Source organism: Centropristis striata, chromosome 10, assembly GCF_030273125.1.
Source record: "Centropristis striata isolate RG_2023a ecotype Rhode Island chromosome 10, C.striata_1.0, whole genome shotgun sequence".
Lineage (NCBI taxonomy): Eukaryota > Metazoa > Chordata > Actinopteri > Perciformes > Serranidae > Centropristis > Centropristis striata.
The window spans coordinates 27,222,894-27,243,319 of record NC_081526.1 but is presented as its reverse complement, the minus strand read 5'-3'; the positions used below and the strand labels follow the sequence as shown (position 1 = coordinate 27,243,319).

The 20,426-nt window shown below is 39.7% G+C and overlaps 1 protein-coding gene across 1 annotated transcript in view; it reads left to right on the top strand.

Annotated features, from left to right (window-relative positions):
- The window catches only part of lrp1bb (low density lipoprotein receptor-related protein 1Bb), a 289,380-nt gene that overhangs the window by 194,607 nt on the left and 74,347 nt on the right, over nucleotides 1–20,426 (top strand). The window contains exons 32-44 of the mRNA XM_059343018.1: nucleotides 941–1,081; nucleotides 1,175–1,300; nucleotides 1,508–1,639; nucleotides 4,670–4,804; nucleotides 5,074–5,203; nucleotides 6,001–6,127; nucleotides 6,279–6,430; nucleotides 7,062–7,186; nucleotides 7,409–7,780; nucleotides 10,993–11,182; nucleotides 13,563–13,767; nucleotides 16,084–16,276; nucleotides 20,236–20,361. Of these exons, the coding sequence (XP_059199001.1) occupies nucleotides 941–1,081; nucleotides 1,175–1,300; nucleotides 1,508–1,639; nucleotides 4,670–4,804; nucleotides 5,074–5,203; nucleotides 6,001–6,127; nucleotides 6,279–6,430; nucleotides 7,062–7,186; nucleotides 7,409–7,780; nucleotides 10,993–11,182; nucleotides 13,563–13,767; nucleotides 16,084–16,276; nucleotides 20,236–20,361 (2,154 nt within the window). The remainder of the gene's footprint in view (nucleotides 1–940; nucleotides 1,082–1,174; nucleotides 1,301–1,507; nucleotides 1,640–4,669; nucleotides 4,805–5,073; nucleotides 5,204–6,000; nucleotides 6,128–6,278; nucleotides 6,431–7,061; nucleotides 7,187–7,408; nucleotides 7,781–10,992; nucleotides 11,183–13,562; nucleotides 13,768–16,083; nucleotides 16,277–20,235; nucleotides 20,362–20,426) is intronic.

Genomic DNA, 20,426 nt, shown 5'->3' with positions numbered 1-20,426 from the left:
CCTTTGAACCTTAAACATAGGCTGTCCTTGTTAGATATCTTGCGTGTTTAACAAACCAAAATTACCAAATGAACCTGATATAAATATTGTTCATGCACTAAGAGTCTGAATATGGACATTTTCAATAGTCAGAAACTATGTGTTACATTAAATTACATGTCATTTGGTTGACGCTTTTGTCCAAAGAGACTTACAATTAGTTAATTCAACCTGATGGTACAAGCCTCAGACCACAGGAATCAAGTAAGTACGTATGTGCAAGCCATAGTCAAAAATATATATGTTATGTGTAAATCCTCCCATTCTATGTGTAGACAGAGCATTGTACCCATGTCACTTTATAATGGTAATACCTTGAATGTTGAAGTGCATGCTAGAGTCTTTGTTTACGTGAACACCTTTCCTTGTATTTAAATTAAATATGTTTCAAGACTGCAAGATGCACGGCAAGTGGGCCTTGCAGGGAACAGTATATCTCAAGACTTTAATCTGGGAACGCTTCAATTATTAAGGGGCTGTATGGCATAAGAGTGCCAGCATTGGTGGATTAGAATGCAAGCTGAAGCACAGCATTTGCACTTAAAATTGGTATTTGATTGTGCTGTAGTGTTTTTGAATGCTTGCTTGCATACATTCTTTTAATGAAGACATAATGCTGCAGTATTATACAGTGACAAGTATGTGAAACTCTTTGAAATGACCTGGTTTTCTGCATTCATTTCATAAAATGTGATCTGATCTGCCTCCAAGTCAGACAAACACAATGTGCTTATCCTAACACCACACAAAAATTATAATATTTCATGTCTATAATGAATATATCCATTAAACATTGAAAAATAAGTATAAGGTACAAAGTACAAAATGTTGCTCTTGCATTTCAGTTTTACTGAATCTGCAACTTATTTCTTATATCCATATATGACATTGATGGTTGCAGGCGGCAAACTCTGGTGGGCAGATGAGGAATCAGCCCAGCTGGGAACGGTTACCAAGAGAGACGGACGGAACCCTGTGACCCTGAGGAACAAGACGAGTGGGGTGGTTCATATGAAGGTGTATGACAGGGAGGGTCAGAAAGGTAAGCATGCACACAGAAACACACACACTACCCACATACTCTTATTTATGGTACCTTATTTCTTGCTTTTTGCTGGTTGTGCTTAACATTCAGGAAGAAACCAGTGCCAGATAAACAACGGAGGGTGCTCTCAGCTCTGCCTCCCCACTTCCGAGAACACCCGGAGCTGCTCCTGCACTGTTGGCTACAACCTGCGGAGCGACCGCATGTCTTGCGAGGGTGCGTTTCCCAAAATATGTACTCTAGAGCTGCCAGTATGTTCGTATGAGAATTTTGTTTTGCTGCATTCAATCTTTCTGCAGTGTAATTATACTCATGTAGTTCATGTGATGAATCTTAACATACGTATAGGTCAAAGGGCCTTCATCATTTTCAGCGCTTTGATACCTTTATTGAAGGCATAATAGGTCATTTGTTGTTTTCTAGGTGTTGACTCATTTCTGATGTACTCCATCCATGAGGGAATCCGGGGAATTGCTCTTGACCCAAATGACAACAGTGAAGCCCTCATGCCTATTACAGGAACACTGTTTGCTGTGGGAGTTGACTTCCACGCAGGTATGATAACGCACAACCCGAAGGGGGACTTTTGATTATAAGGTAGCAGATATATCAAAGAGTTTTCTGTCTGAGATATGATTTAATGTATAAACTATGTTTTCCGTGTGTTTTTAAGTACAATTGTGAAGTTTTTTTTATAATTTATTTGATTATAAATTCCAATATTATTACATATAGACTGTTCTATTCTTTGAGATACATTCACACCTTCAGTTTCCGGCAGTGGTAATGGTAGAGGAAATGTATGTACGTATGTATCTGATTGCAGCTTTATATGTTAAATTATAATATAGTTTGTAAATGTAGAAACCTCCTATGGAACGCTGATAATTCTAATAATAGAGTTTCACAGTGACTAGAAATACTGTCACTCATGTGGTTGATGAGGTTCAAGACCCGTATCGACACGTACATGCCCCCTTAAAGTGTCTGGAAAATACAATCCCTGCAGGCGAGCTGCTCTGTAGTGGTCTTTATATTGTCAAGTGGAGAGAAATTGACAACACAATTGCTACTAATTCCTCCCATGTTTCTGCTCATCAAATCCAACAATATTACATATAATGTAGGACTTGAATTAATTCACATGTACCTGAATTTACCACACACATGCATGCACGCACGCACGCATGCACACACACACACACACACACACACACACACACACCAGCAAGGTGCAGGAAACATGACAGACAATGATAGCATTGTGCAGCTGCCACAAAATTGTCGGCTGCACATCCATTGTGCAAATCTCCCATTCCACCACAACCCAAAGATGCTCTATTGGATTGAGATCTGGTGCCTGTGGAAGCTATTTGTGTTCAGTTGAGATGATGTGACATTGTGCATTATTCTGCTAGAAGTAGCCATTACAAGATGGCTACACTGTGGTCATAAAGGGATGGACATGGTGAATAACAGTACTCAGATAGGCTGCAGCGTTTAAGTGATGCCTGGTGCAAAGCTTTCCTCCACAATGTTCAAACAAGGGGGAGGGAAAGATCTTTGTTATACCGGACTCATACCTTTTGAATAATGGTCTTCAGGCTTGTGGAGTGCAGCATAGATGAAAGAGTAATAAGTTCACATTACCAGGAACCTCGGCATGAATAACTATTTCCTCACAACCCTCCGAAACAATCCTAATACAAAGCAATTCCCAAGATATTGTATCAAATGAAGGTACTGTAATGTGCATTGCAAAACACAAACCCGGTAGCTTGTGCTGTCGTTTGTTACATCCCTGCTTCCCTTCAAGTTATATATATATGATAAAAAACAATAGATTTATAACACCAAAAAATGCTATGAATACACTATACAGTGGAAGCATTCCGTATATGTAATAGGTTGCCACTGAAGCATGATAACAAAAGCCGTGTAAAGGAAATTGCATACGCACAAGCGAAAACGGAAACAAACTACATACACACAAGGGTTCATATTCCAAGGATTTGCACCATTTCTTTTTAGAAAAGCAGCACCAGATAAAAAACACATGCTTGGGTAATTCCACGTGTATTCTATGACTTTTTTATGCAGCTTTGCGGAAAAACAAATGAGACTAGAAAATTTAAATGTATGCAATATGTTGCTGAAACTGATTTAATGTTCCCAACTGACTGACTGTGGCAGAGATCAACAAAGCTCTGCTGTCACTTGAATGGGACTATTATCTACAGACTGGTACCTAATAAAGTAAAAAAAAAAATGTAAAAAACATCTGCGCACTGTCCACAAGTCTGGAGATTATATTGAGTTACTGGTCTGCTGTTTTTCAATGCAACAAAAACAGGCCAACAGAAGTCTGTTGGGGTGACCTGCTTCTCTCTAAAATAACACTAAAAATGTTTCAAATCTGCAACAACTATACAGATATTGAAGACTTGCCAAGTACATTCAAAGTACCACAATTAAGCTAACAGTTTGTTAATTACGAATTGCTAATTAGTTTGTTAACTTAAATCAGCATGTTAGCATTGTCAGTGTGAGGGTGGTAGCATGCCGACGTTAGCAGTTAGCTCAAAGCTCTGCTGAAGGCTCTATGTAAGAACAACCTCACAGAGCCACTTGAATGTAGTGTTTGTCAATGATAGAAATTTGCAATTATAATGCACCACTAGACAAAGACTTTCCATATAGACCTTTTTCTCTCTCAGATAGAGTCAGAGTTCAGGAGAACAAGAACAGGTTGGGTCTCGTGTTACACAATCATGAGTCAGTCTGTTTTCCAAAAACTATCAAAAGACTCTGAAGTCTAATTCTGAATCTGGATGACTTCAAATGACAATGGCAAATTTGATGTTTGACAGTTTTCATCAGGGGGAAATAAGCAGATTCCAAGACAAAATTAGACATTGCCAAAATTGTCCGCCCTGTTATTACTTTGTGTATGTGAACATGCAAATGCATTCCTAAGCCCTTCCAAGAGCAGCAGCTGATAGCTCACGTACATCATTTACTTGTCATTACAGAAGCCCTGCTGCCAGAGCAGAACAGATGAAAGCCCTGCAGCTGTGTGCTGTCGTATGTGTGTTACGTGTTTACAGAGTGTGAAGGCAACAGGAACAAGAAAGTGCAAATAAACGTAGAACGCCACCTAACCTCCTAACAACCTGTTCAGAGCCAAACTGACAGACATGCACAGACACGCACTTCAAGACTGCACTATAAATAAATTACATACTATTTTATTTACTTATGTAATGGGGCTGTAAAATCAGAAAGGGTCCATAACTGTTTTACCAACACCATGTTTTGCATGAAGCAATATACTGCCCTGTAAAAATTGTCCCACATTTGCCTTTCCTGTTCGGGCACTCTATGTCAACAAATCGCTGTGGATGGACTGTGTGGGTATTTTCGCCATCATACTTTATAGCCCCACACAACATTTGGTGAAATGGACCGTGCTACAGTAAAATGTGGTTTCATGAGCTGCTTTGTTTGAGGGCATAAATACTTTTGTGACAGGCACATTCATTGTTCCATTTCCTTCTGTCATTAACTGTATTGTATATTTTGCAGGAAATGACACCGTGTACTGGACAGACATGGGCCTGAACAGAATATCCCGGGCCAAACGTGACCAGACCTGGAGGGAGGACATCATCACTACAGGCATCAGCCGGGTGGAAGGCATCGCTGTGGACTGGATCGCTGGTTAGTAAGATCACTCTGTGCTGGAATCTATTTCCATAGGCTGTAAAGATGGTATTGGTTGGTAAGAATTCCCACTATATGCCAACAACTTTTAGGTAGGGAATTAACTACACATGTTTATTTTGATTTAAATAGCTAAAAATATTAACAACAACAACAATTGTGTATGCAGTATAAGTTATTAGTTGTATATGTACGTCTGAGTTCATGATGGGACCTTTTTATGTACTTGCTGTGTTTACGACTGGCTGTTGCTTTTTTCTACACAGGAAACCTGTATTGGACGGACCATGGTTTCAGTCTAATAGAAATCTCACGTCTGAATGGTGCATACCGCTCAGTGGTCATATCTGAAGGACTCGATCAACCGAGGGCCATTGCTGTACATCCACAGAAAGGGTAGGCCATGACTTTTTTGGGTTTCCATGTTTGCACTTTCATATTGTTTGCAAATTCTTTGCTGTAATCTGTAGCATCCCAACTAAAAGGGGTGTAATGGTTTCAAAAAGCATTTATTGGAGATGGAAGCTGTGTTTGTTTGCCTTTAGAAACTCGAATGAAGGGTAATGACAGCAGACAATGCTTACTGTGGCAAGGGCATAATTCAGATGGACAAATGATCAGTCGGTGTTGAACTTGCTGTCTCTTGAAAAAAGGTCCAACCAATACTGGCTTCTTGTTTCAGTTTGTAGACTGTAATTCAAACAGAGTGGCTCTCTTAAGATATATGTTAAATGCATTCTTGGCTCTGATCTTTTTTAAATTCCTGTTAGCCTCTCCGCCTACACCAACTCACGTTACACAGTCCAGGAAAAATCTATCAAACTGCTGTTTGGTTGTTTCAATTAAGTATCTCAAACTTTTTTAATTTTTCTAAATCATGTATTTTTCTTTGGCACTGAAGTGAAAATCAATAAAAAAAACTGTGTTGGTTTATTCATCTATCTGTTTTCTGCAAACGAGCTCTTTATTTTCGGTTCCTGTCTTCTGAGATAGAAAAATTGATTGTTTGACTTTAAATAATCGACCCCTGCAATATTTTTGTCACACCACTGACCAAACCAAATTTAAGGGAACATAACAAAAACATTTTTTTTAATATTGTCCAACAAAATCAAGAGTATTTCTGAATTGTATTTCCTCTTTTTTCATGAACAGAAGTCATTGTGTTTGTGTGATGCTGCTATGTTCGCCAGGTATCTCTTCTGGAGTGAATGGGGCCAGAACCCCTGTATCGGCCGCTCTCGTCTGGACGGCTCAGACCAGGTGACCTTGGTCAACTCAGGCATCATGTGGCCCAATGGGATCTCCATAGACTACGAGGTACAGTTGCACACAGTTGGACAATGTGAATCTCTCCCCCCTCCACTCCACTCCTACACGCTGTACTCCCTGCCTCATCTCTTTTAACACTGAAATATGACTTTGCCTTAGAGGTTTGGTTTGTGATATGCATTTTAAAATTACCTTCCAGGAAAATAAATTATACTGGTGCGACGCCCGCACAGATAAGATCGAGAGGATCAACCTTGAGACAGGTGAGAGCCGGGAGATTGTACTGTCAGTGGCCAACGTAGACCTGTTCTCGGTGGCCGTGTTTGGCCCTTACATCTACTGGTCTGACAGGTAATTTATTATTTTCATGAATGCACACACATGCAAAACCCGCAATTCTAACCTGACAATAACCCTTCCTTTCAAAGGTCTTGTAAAAAAGCATTAAGAACAGCAAATCCTCATGGTGAGGGTCACAGCCTATTTTTTAAAAATACTCGAGGCAGAATTCAGTGTCATCATCAAGGACGAACCGTTCCTCACTGTTTGTAAATTCAGGCACACAGTTAAATTTAATGAAGCTCTTTTTTTTCTATTTACATTTTCATACTCCTGCAGTTCTTTGGAACAGTGTTGTGGGATCTCTGAAGCAACAATAGACTTTTAAACGATTGATTAACAAATACTACTTAAATAAGTCAAATGTCTGTGTTTTTGTCTGTTTTTACCCTTGCATGACTTGAAGATCAATCATTTCTTTCTCTCCCTTTTACAATAAGGACCACAATGGAAAGAAGCTCTTGCAGCATATTGTGTTTTTATGTCTTGGCTTTTTTGCTTTATTATTGTCAGATGAAATGATCCGTCTTTATGTTCAACTTTGCCATTACCCTGCCCCAATGAAAAGCCAGAATACAGCATGCTTTCATCTCTTAAAACTGAAACCATTTATTTTGACCCTGTCTCTGTGGGTGTACTTCAGGGCTCACTCTAATGGTTCAATCCGACGTGGCTTGAAGACTGACACCAGTGAGGCTGTGACCATGAGGAGTGGTCTGGGAGTCAATTTAAAGGATGTAACAGTCTTCCATAGAGGCAGAGAAAAAGGTAGAGGTTTCTTATTGATTCACACAGTGACCTTAACTATTGCAGTCCTTGCCTTCACTTAGTTTTTTTATTAAATCCATTTTGCAAATACTATCTGGCTGTTACACGATAGATTTAATTTCCACCTGTGATGTATAGACACGTACAATTAAATCATGAATGCAAGGGGGCAGACACTGATGCAAATCAGTAATTGAACATGTGTTTGTTTGTGTTTTGAAGGCACAAACCCCTGTGCCAGGAGCAACGGAGGCTGCCAGCAGCTGTGCTTCCACCTGGGTAGCGGGCGGCGGACTTGCTCCTGCGCCCATGGCCGTTTGGCAGAGGACGGCTTTGCCTGCGAACGCTATGAAGGTTATCTGCTCTTCTCTGAGAGGACCATACTGAAAAGCATCCACCTTTCTGATGAGAATGACCTCAACTCACCTGTTCAGCCTTTTGAAAATCCTGCTTTTTTCAAGAATGTCATAGCCCTGGCCTTCGACTACAGTCAGAAGACATCTCGGACCAACCGCATCTTTTTCAGCGACGTCCATTTTGGAAACATCCAGATGATTAACGATGATTGGACAGGAAGAACTATTATTGCAGAAAGTAAGTATAGTTTTACATTCCCACTCGCACTTTTTGGAAACTAATTAAACTAACTAAACTAATTGGAAACTTTCCATGGGAACGGTATCATATCCAAACAAACATAAACATTTTGTTTTGTCATAACCAGAGATCCATGCAAAATAATACATTTAAAAATCATGACATTTCAACAGATTTATTTGTAAGTAGAACTTTATCAAGTTTTAATTATTTTATTGAACCCCTCCAAAAAGTCCCAAAAAGTCCAAGTGCTCCAAGTCTGTTTTCTTTTGACTTCAGTGTTAGTGCACTGATTGTGCATTGGGATGTGAGCGCTATTTACATGATTGTGTAGTGCTCAGACACTGACCACAGACTGCAGCTGCTGCTGTTGTGATGTGCTGCTTTCATTACATCAATGCTGTGGATAAAGTGTGATTTTCATTTCAGTCTTATTTATATGTGACGACCTTGTTAAGAACACAATATTCACATAGCACTAATAGCATGTATAACTCTAGCATAACTAAGTGTTTCCTCTGCCATCCACCAATTTCTTACTGCAGTTACTCCTCTGAAAAGACCATTTAATACTAAATCAGTAGGGTATTATACCTATGTTTGAAAGGCTTCTGCTTACTGACTGTCACAGATTGAGCGATGGGACCGATCCCCTTCTATTCCTTCACTAAATCCCAGTCAGTCCTGCCTTGATAAGCATGACTGGAGTCAGATGAACAGCAAAACCCTCTGTTCTGCTCGGCTAGCATCCTCTGCCATTCTGTGAAGGTTCTACTGGGAGCAGAGCTCAGCACCTCCCCAGCCCCTCTTCACACCGGGAGACTGGCAGAGCGTCCCACTCCCATCTCCCGTCACCCGCTGAGGGAGGGCTCTGCATGTTTATTTATCTTCCAGAAATGAACATGCGTGAATAAGAGCCCTCTGTCAGAATTTGGAGGTGTCCTTCACACCTTTGCACTTGCCAAATGCAAATAATTAATTTCAGTACAATTTGAATGTTGAATCCATAAGACATGCCTATGTAGTTTACATTTCAATAAATTTTTAGCATGCATTGAAATATGTACAGAGGCCATAATATCCGATTGGCTTATACAGATGTTGAGTGAGGCAGCACACCCATCAGGTCCATACTGCTTTTGATGAAACCACTACTTTATGCAGCTTGTGACTGTGCACTGCATATAAAAGCAAGACTGGCTTCTATTTGCCTCTAAAACTTCCTGCTTGCATCACGTCATTGAGGAAAGGTGAAGATGTTAATCATCCATATTTCCCTAATTAAACTCCATGTCCCCCATTAATTACTTTCTCGCCCCGCCAACAATTTGTGAGAAACTCCAAGCTGCCAGACGCCTTTTTATTGCAAACTATTAATTAGTGATCGGCTGACTCAGGTAGTGTCTTAAGTATTTTAGAGTACAGTTTATGGGTTTTGGATGCGGAGATAGAGCCAGATTCTCTAGCAATGGCCACATGTTAACCATTAAGACAAATTAGAGGCTGCAGTGACGGATTAATTGTGTATGAAACAGTAAGGGTTACAAAAATGATGTGGTCAGGCCCAAGATGTTTTACTAAATGGTGGACACAGATGTTATGTGAATACTGAGGCATTATTTGTCTGTTGAATTGTGTTGAATGTTGTCATCATTATTGCTGCTCTCACTAAGTAGAGAGGAGAGAAGAAGGTACTCTTGTGGCCTTACTAAGTGTTTTAGTAAGGACTGATAATATTTTGTTTTGTCGAACGATAATCAAATGTACACAGAAGAGTTACATGGACAAATACACAGATCCTGATTTATGCAGGTATCTTTCTGAAGCCAAAACAAACCAACTGTCCTCTCTGGCTGACAAACTGTTACACCTGACAGCTGAGGGCCAGTGGCTTTATTGAATTTTAATAAATGGGCTGTATCAGGGTGAAAAATAAACTTTATTTTCTTCTTTCAAGGGAAATGTAATGCTTCCTTTTATCAGATTTTTACCGGATTTAAAAACAATCTATTGCACTCAGAAGGACCATTGGTGTTGAATGGTTACATCATTTTATTTGTCATTTGTACTGGTTTGTTTTGGTATTGGGTATTTTTTATTGTTTTTGTATTATGCCATTGTGTGTGTGTGTGTGTGTGTGTGTGTCTGTCTGTCTGTCTGTGTGTGTGTCTGTGTGTGTGTGTGTGTGTGTGTGTGTGTGTGTCCAAAAACATTTTCTTGAATGCAGTCTCCCTGAGCATAATGGAAAAAATATCCCAGTAGGGCTTCCAGAGAGGAGCAGTAGTCAAATATCATGTATGTGAAGACTCGTGGAGACTCGGGGACACTGTATTACAGTTATTCTCTTATTCTGAATAAGCAGTTATTCTGACCTTATTCTGATTGACACTTGTGCAATATTAAAAACAGTGGAGGTCATATTCAATAGGTAATTTATGAAACCATTGCCATCGAGAAAAACAATATCTACAGTAAATGATCAAACATGAAAATGGCCAGGTGTTCTGTCTGTGATCTCCGGAGGTCTCCTTTCTGTCAATCATATTCCTGCACTGACCCGGGAGGCTGCAAAGGCCCTTTCATATTCTCTGTTTAGGAAATTGGTTTGCAATGAAAAACATATTCAGTTGCTGAGTGACTGTTGCATCAACAAATAGCTGTCTGTCCGGTGTGGTGAGGCGTGAAGTCATTTCCCTGTCAATCACTAAGGAAACATAATCCCAGTTCTAACACAGTTTGGAGCCTGCCATCTGTTACAAGCAAAGTCAATATTTTTTGTACCTAAATCTGCACTCATCATCTCTGCAGTTTAGTGCCTGCAGATAGCAGTGGGTATTTGGGTCTTGCTAAATGTTTCATTTGGCTTGCATTTATCACCCAAAGGCCACACAACATGATATCAATACATGCTCCCCGGGCCTGAATTTACAAATGAGAAAATCTTGATTTTTTTTTAAACAACTATGAAGTTTCAGTTGGTCTTTTATTCTGTACTTAGGACATTTTTACATACAGACAATGCAAAACACTTTGTTGCAGTCATAACCTGAGAAGTACCTGTTAAGATAAATGTATTTTACATTAGGATCTCGCCAAAAGCAGATTTAAACACACATTTCTTTGTTTTTATTAAACCATGCATCTATTTGGTGTCTGAATTGGTTTACTGGGTTGGAACTTGAGCAGAGTTTGTGTGTTTGTTCTTTTAGATGTGGGTTCAGTCGAGGGCCTAGCTTACCACAGAGCCTGGGACACCTTATACTGGACCAGCTCCACCACCTCCACCATCACCAGACAAACTGTGGACCAGAAACGAGTCGGTGCCTTAAGCCGGACGGCCGTGGTCACTCTCTCAGAGGAAGACCATCCGCAGGTCCTCGCCCTGGATGAGTGTCAAAAGTCAGTAGCTCTTCTTGGTCTCCACTCATTTTTTTTTCTCTCACACACAGTATTTTCAGTCAGTTAACCAAAAAGCTGTGGACCTTAGTTCAGTTCATTTTTTATGAATACACTGATATATGTTCACACACTCTTTATTATGTTTGACCTTTAGAGGTTATCATCTTCAAGCCCAATTTTGCTTTTCTTTGCTATACCGATGCAGGCTGTTTTCATTTACTGCCCATAGTTATAGCTACAAAAAGTAATGCATTATAATTCAAAGATAACCCACGTAATTGTGAGCCAGGAGGAGCAGATTATTTCGACCCATATTGATTTGTTGGTAGGCAGCGACCTCTTGCATAGTAATAATGTTGGGAGGAAAGAGGAAGTGAGGCGGCATAATGTAAGTACCTACCAGTACTTGTGTCCCCTATGAAACCAAAAGTCAACATTGTTATTTTAATTTATTCTGCAAATTAACGTCTGTTGATAGGTCACATTTTACATCACGTTCAGCATTTTCTTCTCGCTAAAACCATTACCATGCGGGCTTGAGAGCTCTTGGTAGTGATGTTTCCTGTGTTTAATACTGCGTTTTTTGACAATTTCACAACATATGATGCGGACCCGGTCATGTGGAAAGATTGCCTGATGACACCATATACTTTACAATACTCCATCTTCATTGTCTCAGACCTATTTAGTGTCAAATTGAATTAGGAAAAGCTGTTTTTAACGGTCGAGAAGATGTAACATACCAGCATTCTGTCATGTAGAGAACATAAGTCTTGTATTTCTTCGTAGAAGCTTGTGCATACTCTGCTACAAGTAGCTTTGACAATGAAATGCTCTGGAAAGCCAATAAATTAATTACATTTCATACGGAAGGTTGCTGCCAGAGTTTAAACTATAAAACATTCAAGTGCCAAGGCTTTGTTGCATTCTGTCTGTGATACTGTATGTTGTGTTTTGGTCAGCATTTCTACATTTCAGGTGTAAGTGATTTAATCTTTTGTGAGCTGCACCCGTAGCTTTTTGAATATATATTTCCTTTAACAGTTTGATTTGTGCAACAGCTATAAAAAATTAATAAGTAAATCTCTTGGAAAAGGTGTTGTCTGTTGTTCAGAAAATAACACCTCAGTATTCCTGTCACATCTAGTTCAGATTTAACACTTGCATATTCATGAATATGAAATGTGTGTAAGGAGTCTGAAAAGAGTGAGTATCCTGTTCCTCCTGTTGTACTAACTAAATTAATTTCTTGACCTCAGACTATATCCTTGGTTGGCAATTTGGCACCATATCCATCGCACTCCAGAAGCACTGTCTGATAATTAGAACTCAAACTCAAGTGATTAATTAACACTCCCTGGTTGTGACTTCTGACCTAAATCCTTATTATCACACTAGAGTGGACTTCCCATGACTTCATCATAGTATGAAATGAGAGTTCAGGAACGGAAAAAGGTTTTTCTGTAATTTGTAACACCCTCCTCTTTTTTTCCAAGGTTTTCTTGCATAGCTGTGGATTTAAAACATGCACCATCCATCTCACAAACCCATATAAGCCAAGATATATATCTTTCATTTATTTACTCTGTTGCTATTATCTGTGTTTTTCATATTCTTCCAAGTCCTCACATAGGAGAATATGAATAAATGACCTCTATCTAACAATGTGCGATGCTAATCCGTTTTATCAAATTGAAACTGAGCTACACTTTATCTGTGCTCCTTCAGGGTAAAAAGGGGGAGGATGACGGGCCATGGAGGTTTTGGCAACATGTTGATAACTGACTGACACGACTGCATAAATCTCCAGAAATTTAATTCAAGGAAAACACATTGCCCTGTTCATTAGGGCTTGTTTTGTTGGTGTGTCAGCATTCCCTCCCCCACTCTTACAAAAAACAATTATTTCTACTGGCCAATTCAATTTTAGACTACAAATACTTGTTTTGTACTTCTTGTCAGATGGGTCTTATACCCAGGCCATTAAATGATGCTGTTTTGCCATTAACATCTGATACCAATGCAACCTTTTTAGTGTCTATATGAGACACACCACACTTTTAAGAAAACACCAATGCAAATTGGTTACAACAATAAGGCAGGTAACATAGTATAAAGAGCAAAACAGTCCACCCAGGAGACTGCTTTTCATATCCTGAGCTATTTCCTAAAATAAGTTGTATTAGGATTGTATTAGTTGTTAGTTTTTGCCTAACCATAACTAAGTAGTTTTGTTTGAATTCCCAACACTAACCACATATTCCGTTGTATAGGTACTAAGGTGAGGTGGTGCTTCTTTGATGTGACATCTACACATTAAGATGAATTGTCTACTAACTATTAATTCATTATTTGGTTTCCTTGTCCTCTCACATGACAGCCTGATGTTTTGGACCAACTGGAATGAGCAGAGGCCCAGCATCATGAGATCCACCTTAGTAGGCAAGAACATGAGAATTATCATCAGTTCTGACATCCTCACACCCAACGGACTGACTATTGACCACAAAGCAGAGAAGATCTACTTTTCAGATGGAAGCCTTGGCAAAATTGAGCGATGTGACTACGACGGTTCCAGCAGACATGTATGTATGACAGTAATGCCTCCCTAGTAAAGGGGTTGTGGTTGGCTAAATTACCCTCTGTAAAAATTGTGACCTTTTACTTCCCATAACCATATTACATTTTTTGCCATTATACAAAGCATCAACATTTTAATTAAAGTTTCACATTGTTGTAAGCAAGCCTTTGAAATCCCCATGAATCAAAGAATATTTTCTTTTTTTATGAAAACGACCCAATGACTCACTTGTTAGAATATATTTTTCACTTTTTTCTCTCAGTAATGGAAATGATTTATTATAAAACATAAGAAAAACAAAGATGTCAGATTGATCTTGATTGCCCTTTTCTCCTGAAATGAAATGGGTTTTTGTCTTCCATTTAATCTCTCATCCCTATTGAGCTCCTGAAACATGATCCTCTATACAGCGGATAGGATCTGAAATACCGCTTGATGTTCTTTCTGATATCTCAGCTCTGAGGGTACAGATGGTTTCCTTAGTCACAGAAGTCGTTCCCTCATAAAGTAAAGAATCTCAGTGAAGGGAATTCTCATTTTGTCCATGAAAAACTGAATGCATAATTTATAAAATCCCAGCTGGATATAGAAATGGATATATAAAAGATTAAGGTACACGATGGCCTTTTTTGCTTTGGATTTCAGTTTTTGCTTGACGTGACCTCAGTGGATCAGCAACTTGGCCCATCTCAATTAGTTACCCATATGTTTGCTGAGCCGGGTCACAAGGCTCAGAAAGTCTTCACCTTTGGGTCCCCCCTTGCCCTTGCTGCAGTGTAGTCCTGCTAATGAAGGCTTTGCAGTGAAACTGCTCTGGGCGCAGATTCACCATTCCAATTAAAATGTGTAAATTAAACAGAGGTAGCTAATTGTCAACTTCATCACTTCCTCAAACTGCACTTGTGAAAATCCTAACAGGAAGAAGAAGAAGAAGAAGAAGCTGAAAACTGCTTGTTACTTTGCTGTGTTCTCAGACATTTTGCAAAAGGCTGCAAAATGTCATTATGGAATACAAAAATGTGTTATGCTCGAGAATAGATACAAATAAAGAAAATTATAGAACACCATTTTGGTATTGAGTCATATGAATTAAGACTTGGATGGTTGTGGAGTGTCTTCGAGGGCCCGGATACCCCTGTTCTCTGCAGCAGTGCCATTACATGCTGACAGTGTGGTTGGCGGCAGAGAAGTAGTTGTGGCATGGCTCACTCCCCCGTGCCATTTAGAGAGGAGACCTATGTTGTTAATGAAGGCTGTGTTTCACAAAGGGCAGTGGGGTGCATGACAAGGAAAGATGTCAGCATGTTTGGCAGGGAAAAGATGCCCTTTTTTTTTACCATGAATGGAGAGAAGATAAATTCAGAACTGTCTAGAAATAGTTAGTATCAATGAAGTTCCATGTCAGCAGTGTGCTCTCTGGGCATGTTTATGTTGCCTTGTAAAACTGGGTCTCATTGAGGTCATCGATCTGGAGTTCGTCGACACAAATGAAGTACCTTTTTTTTTTTTTACAACTGCTGATCATTGAAATAGTGATAAGGATGTATGAAATATGTTCACATTTATCCAAAACACGAGTTCCGCACAGGAGTAATATGTTGCTGGCTGTAAACTTAATGTCTCCCAAATCTAATTTCCCATCAATATGTTCCATCAGACCCCATCTGGCGCTCTATTTTCCCTCTCTTTCTCTCGCTTCCTCTGTTTCTGTCTCTCACTCGCCTGATGGCCAGTTGTTGCTTCCACACGCTGGGCTCCTTTAATCAACACCTGTCCTATTAATCCCAGTATGGCACAGGGCTAATGTGATGCTGCTTACAAGCCTGTCCCACTAATGGCTGAGACTACAGAGCTGCTGGAGGCTCTGATCCTGCACCCCACTCTCCCTCCCCACACACAAGCCTGGAGAGTCCCACAAGGAGGCATCTGATGGATTCCTGCCTCCCTGCCAATGGCACTGTCATTTACTCCCACAACATCTGGGTTAAGCAGTCATATGGGCGGCGGGGGTGATGTGTTGATTAATGACTTGAAACATTATCCTTCACATTTATTCCAAGGGTTGCACTCAAAATTCTGTTGATTCCTTTTCCAGCCAGATCATGAAAAGAGTTATTGGTTTGTAGATGAAAGTGCAAATATTGACAGTATGCACTATATGAATTCCCCCGTTATCACTGTTTCATCTAATCTGGCGTATCATTCACATATACTGTACATGTGCTAATACCAGAGTGGCATTTGAAAGCACAAGCCTTAAATCTAGAGAGTGAGATAGAAAGCAGTGCTAACGAGTCATTTGCTCTTTTTTATTTTTTAGGTCATCGTTAAATCGGGACCTGGAAACTTCTACGGACTTGCCATCTATGCAGATTTTATCTACTGGTCGGACTGGGCCCGCAGGTCTGTGCTGAGATCAAACAAATACACAGGCGGGGATACCAAGGTGCTCCGAGCAGACATACCTCATCAACCAATGGGAATTATAGCTGTGGCCAGGGACACAAACAACTGTGAGTATTTAAACACCTGGAGATGAGCTTGATTTAATGACCATTGGATGCAGTGTTGTGTCTGCAAATATTTGTGTATTATGTGTGTGCAGGTGCCTGTGTGATGATGTGTGCTTATGGCCTGGAGTTTACACATGTGCATATTCATTATGTTAGTGTTGTTATGGCAATAGACCAAAGTAAATATGTTGCTGTTTGTACTTTTTACTCTAGCAAAATGAGAATATTAAAGGAAACTGTGCTTTTCTGGGCCACTCTTACAGTTTCAGTTTGTTTTTGAGGCATACATACAGTTTCCTCCCCCAAGGGCTTGACATTTTTTCATTTGAGTAAGTAATAAAGCCAGACGGAGTCTGGATATTTGAGGCCAATCCAAATATCAAGGTTTTTCAACATGTAATGTTTTAATTCACCACCAACTATCATCAGCTGTGCATCACTGGTGCTTCAGGGACTACAGATGGAAACGGGCCTTTAGCTTATCTGGTGCAATACATTTATTGTGTAGTGTTCCTGTTAAATATAACATTAACATAAAACATTAGTTTGTGTTGTGTTGTTGTTTGAATGCATTGAGGCAGGATATTTATATGGTCTTTATATGCAGTATTACAAAATCTTAAAGATAGTTTAGTGCATTGTTTAAAAAAAATAATAGTAAAGTGAATGTAATCTAATAAAAAACCTATTAAATAGCGATTAACTATTATTATAAAAACGATATACTATGAATGCTAAAAGTATGTGGATGGGTTAGTGAACAAGGCTCCCGGGCAAAGGCCCAGGGGCCCAAGATGTTAAGACCCCCTGGTCCTCACCTGCAACGCAACCAACCAGGAAGAGATTTGAAATGACCACTAAGAATCAAATAAAAAGTCTAATACAAAGATATGATATCTCTGATCAGTGATGGTGGATAATATCGGACCATGGTTATATCCTAAAGGCTTTACTAACTAGCTTCTCATTTTGATGCACAAACACAGCGGGTATGATAAATGAATGTGGTCTTATTTAGAATGGCCAGAAACTTAAGTTTCAGAGGTAATTAATAAAAAAGTAGCCAATGTTGTAAAGGGAGTCTCTTAAGTGTCGTATAAAGTTTTATTTCCAAGTAGGACAAAGGGAAGTGGGCTTTAGCGCGTCCCCCTGGCTGGACTCAGATTCCGAGAGTCACGCTGTTCCTCGTTTATCTCGTCGTGGAAAATAAGCCCATCCTATGATCTGCAGGGGCACAGCTGCAGGTCTACAGCATAACGTGCAGTGACCAACAATGGTTGATCTGATAATAAATGTATCCATTTTCCACATTTATATTGTTAACCTCTTGTTGCATTTTCCTTTACATGAATATCTTGAATCTAAATAATCATACAAAAGGTTTACCTGAGCTGCAGAACAGAGGAGCTGTTTCTTCTCTCATGAATAAAATACTCATGGCTGGAGGGCAGCTAATAACAGAGGGTCTCCAGTGGACATGCGTGTCTCTGAACGCTTGCACTTGATACTACCTCTCTTGTTTGTTTTTTTCTCAGAACAAGCCACATTTTGTTTCAGGTGTTATGTTTACATTGTGGCCATGCGATTTAGTGCATTATATGATTCCCACAGAGCTACACAGGTTTTCAACAGAGCACCCCAGGCAGAGAAAGAGCAAATATGCAGCATTGTAATATATCTGCTACCTCTCAGTGAGCATAGTGGTAGCCCTGAACAACAGACAGAATAGACCTTTTGGCAATACCACCCATAACGACAGATAAGTTACATAAAAAGTCATTTATTTTTGTTTTCACACGGGACACAAATCCCGTTCTCCTTGATGAAACTCTGCCATTTGTCCATGTGATAACTGTGATAACAAACAATAGCAAAACAAACGCACTGACATTTCCATCTCAACTGTAATTGAATTTAACTGGAGAAAATCTATATCAGCTGTCTCACCCATTAACAGTAATGATCAGGTTTGGTTTAAGGCTCTGAGAGTGCCGTTTCACATTTACCAACAATTTTCGAAATGCATCCTTCCTAGAGTAAGCATACAGAATCTAAATTCTGTGCCAACTTCCCTTTTTTAGGCTCAAACTTGTATTTTGGTTTGTACATTTTTAACATGCTCAAGTGTTCAAAAAAGACATTTTTGTCATACTGCCTAATGCTGCTGCACGTGTATTCACCCACTGTCTGGGATGCTCTATTGTAGCGCCTTAGACCCTCATCCTTTAAAACTCCTTTGAATGGTCAGCATTTCCCACTCTTCTGCATCTTGTTGCTCTTAGCGTCTGTGGCATCCATTATTGCAGAGGTGAAAAATCACCAATAAATGCTTCTTAACCAAAAACTACACAAATATACAAATACAAATATATTTCAGCAAAAATGTGATATAAATGTGATTATAGGTTTCCCTGACGTTAGCATTTAGCTACATGTAGCAGTGCATGTAATGTTAACACTGCAATAACAGGCTTGGACCATAAGACTGAATATAGAGACCCGTCACAAGTTGAAAAAAAAACATTTGCATATAACTTGACCATGGAACATAAATATACAACAACAAAAATATATATATACTTATGGAAAACAAATTGGACCATCCTTGTTTTCTTCACTGTATTGTTCATTTTAATGCCTGATACAACTAAAGGTATGGCATCCAATGGCATCTAGTGGAAACCAATGGATAATGTTGGATGACCTAGACTTTGCTGATGACCTAGCACTTCTTTCCCACACCCAGCAACAAATGCAGGAGAAGACCACCACCATCTCAGCCCAGTCAGCAAGCCTCAGCCTCATTATACACAAAGGGAAGAGCAAGATACTTAAAATCAACAATAACAAAACAAAACACATTAGGTTAGAGAGAGAAGCACTAGAGGAAGTGGAAAGCTTCACCTATCTTGGCAGTATAGTTGACAAGCAGGGAGGGACACATACAGATGTGAAAGTCCAAATTTGAAGGGCGAGGGCAGCTTTCCATCAGCTGAAGAATGTATAGGGATAGGGATCCTCTGAGCTGCCGAAGAGCACCAAGATTAGGATATTTAATTCCATGGTGAAACCTGTTCTTCTGTATGGATCAGAGACCCGGAGAACAACTGTCACCACTACAAAGAAAATCCAGTCTTTTATAAACACCTGTCTCAGACGAATCCTTAAAGTAAAATCAGCAACCTGGAGCTATGGCATCAAACAGAACAGGAGCATATTGAGGATGAGATCATGACCATGAAGACACTGGAAATGGATTGGCCATACCCTTCGCAAGCCTGCATCTAATACCACCAGACATGCCCTCTTCTGGAATCCACAAGGAAAAAGGAAGAGAGGCAGACCAAGAAACAGTTGGCGGCATGACCTGGAGGCAGATGTGAAGAGATCTGGCCATACATGGAGACAGCTGGAGAGGTTGGCCCAGGACGAGACAACTGGAGAGTCTTTGTTTGTGGCCTATGCCCAAAGCTGGGCGGTAGGCGTAAGTAAGTAAGTACAACTAAAGGTACATTTGTTTGGACAAATATAATGAAAACAACAAAAATAGCTCATAAGAGTTTAATTTAAGAGCTGATATCTAGCCCTTCCTTATTATCAAGACAACCATGGAAAATTATTTTTTTCTATTTTTGTTGTTATTATATTTGTCCGAATAAATGTACATTTAGTTGTACTAGCATTAAAAAGAACAAGAATTTGAAGAAAACAATGGTCTAATATTTTTTTCCAAGACTGTATATATATGAGAGAAATTAATAAAAAGCATAATAGCTCCCCTGTAAGGTTTATCTGTATATGACTCACTAATAATACCATAGACGAGGAGGGCTCAGACGATAACTCAATGAGTGTATTTAACATCTTCGACTGATGACATCAAAAACAGTGTCCCAGTAGAGATTTCTCCTTTGACTGCTTCTGACCGCTTAATCAATTCTGTTTGATTGTTAATGAAGGTGAGCTGTCTCCATGCCGACACATGAACGGAGGCTGCGGCGACCTTTGTCTCCTGACCCCATATGGCAGGGTCAACTGCTCCTGCCGTGGAGAACGTGTGCTGTTAGACGACAACAGATGTGTGTGTAAGTCACAAGGAGCTTCAGATTTAATTAAACCAAGCATGCTAACCGTTGAAACATTCTCAGTG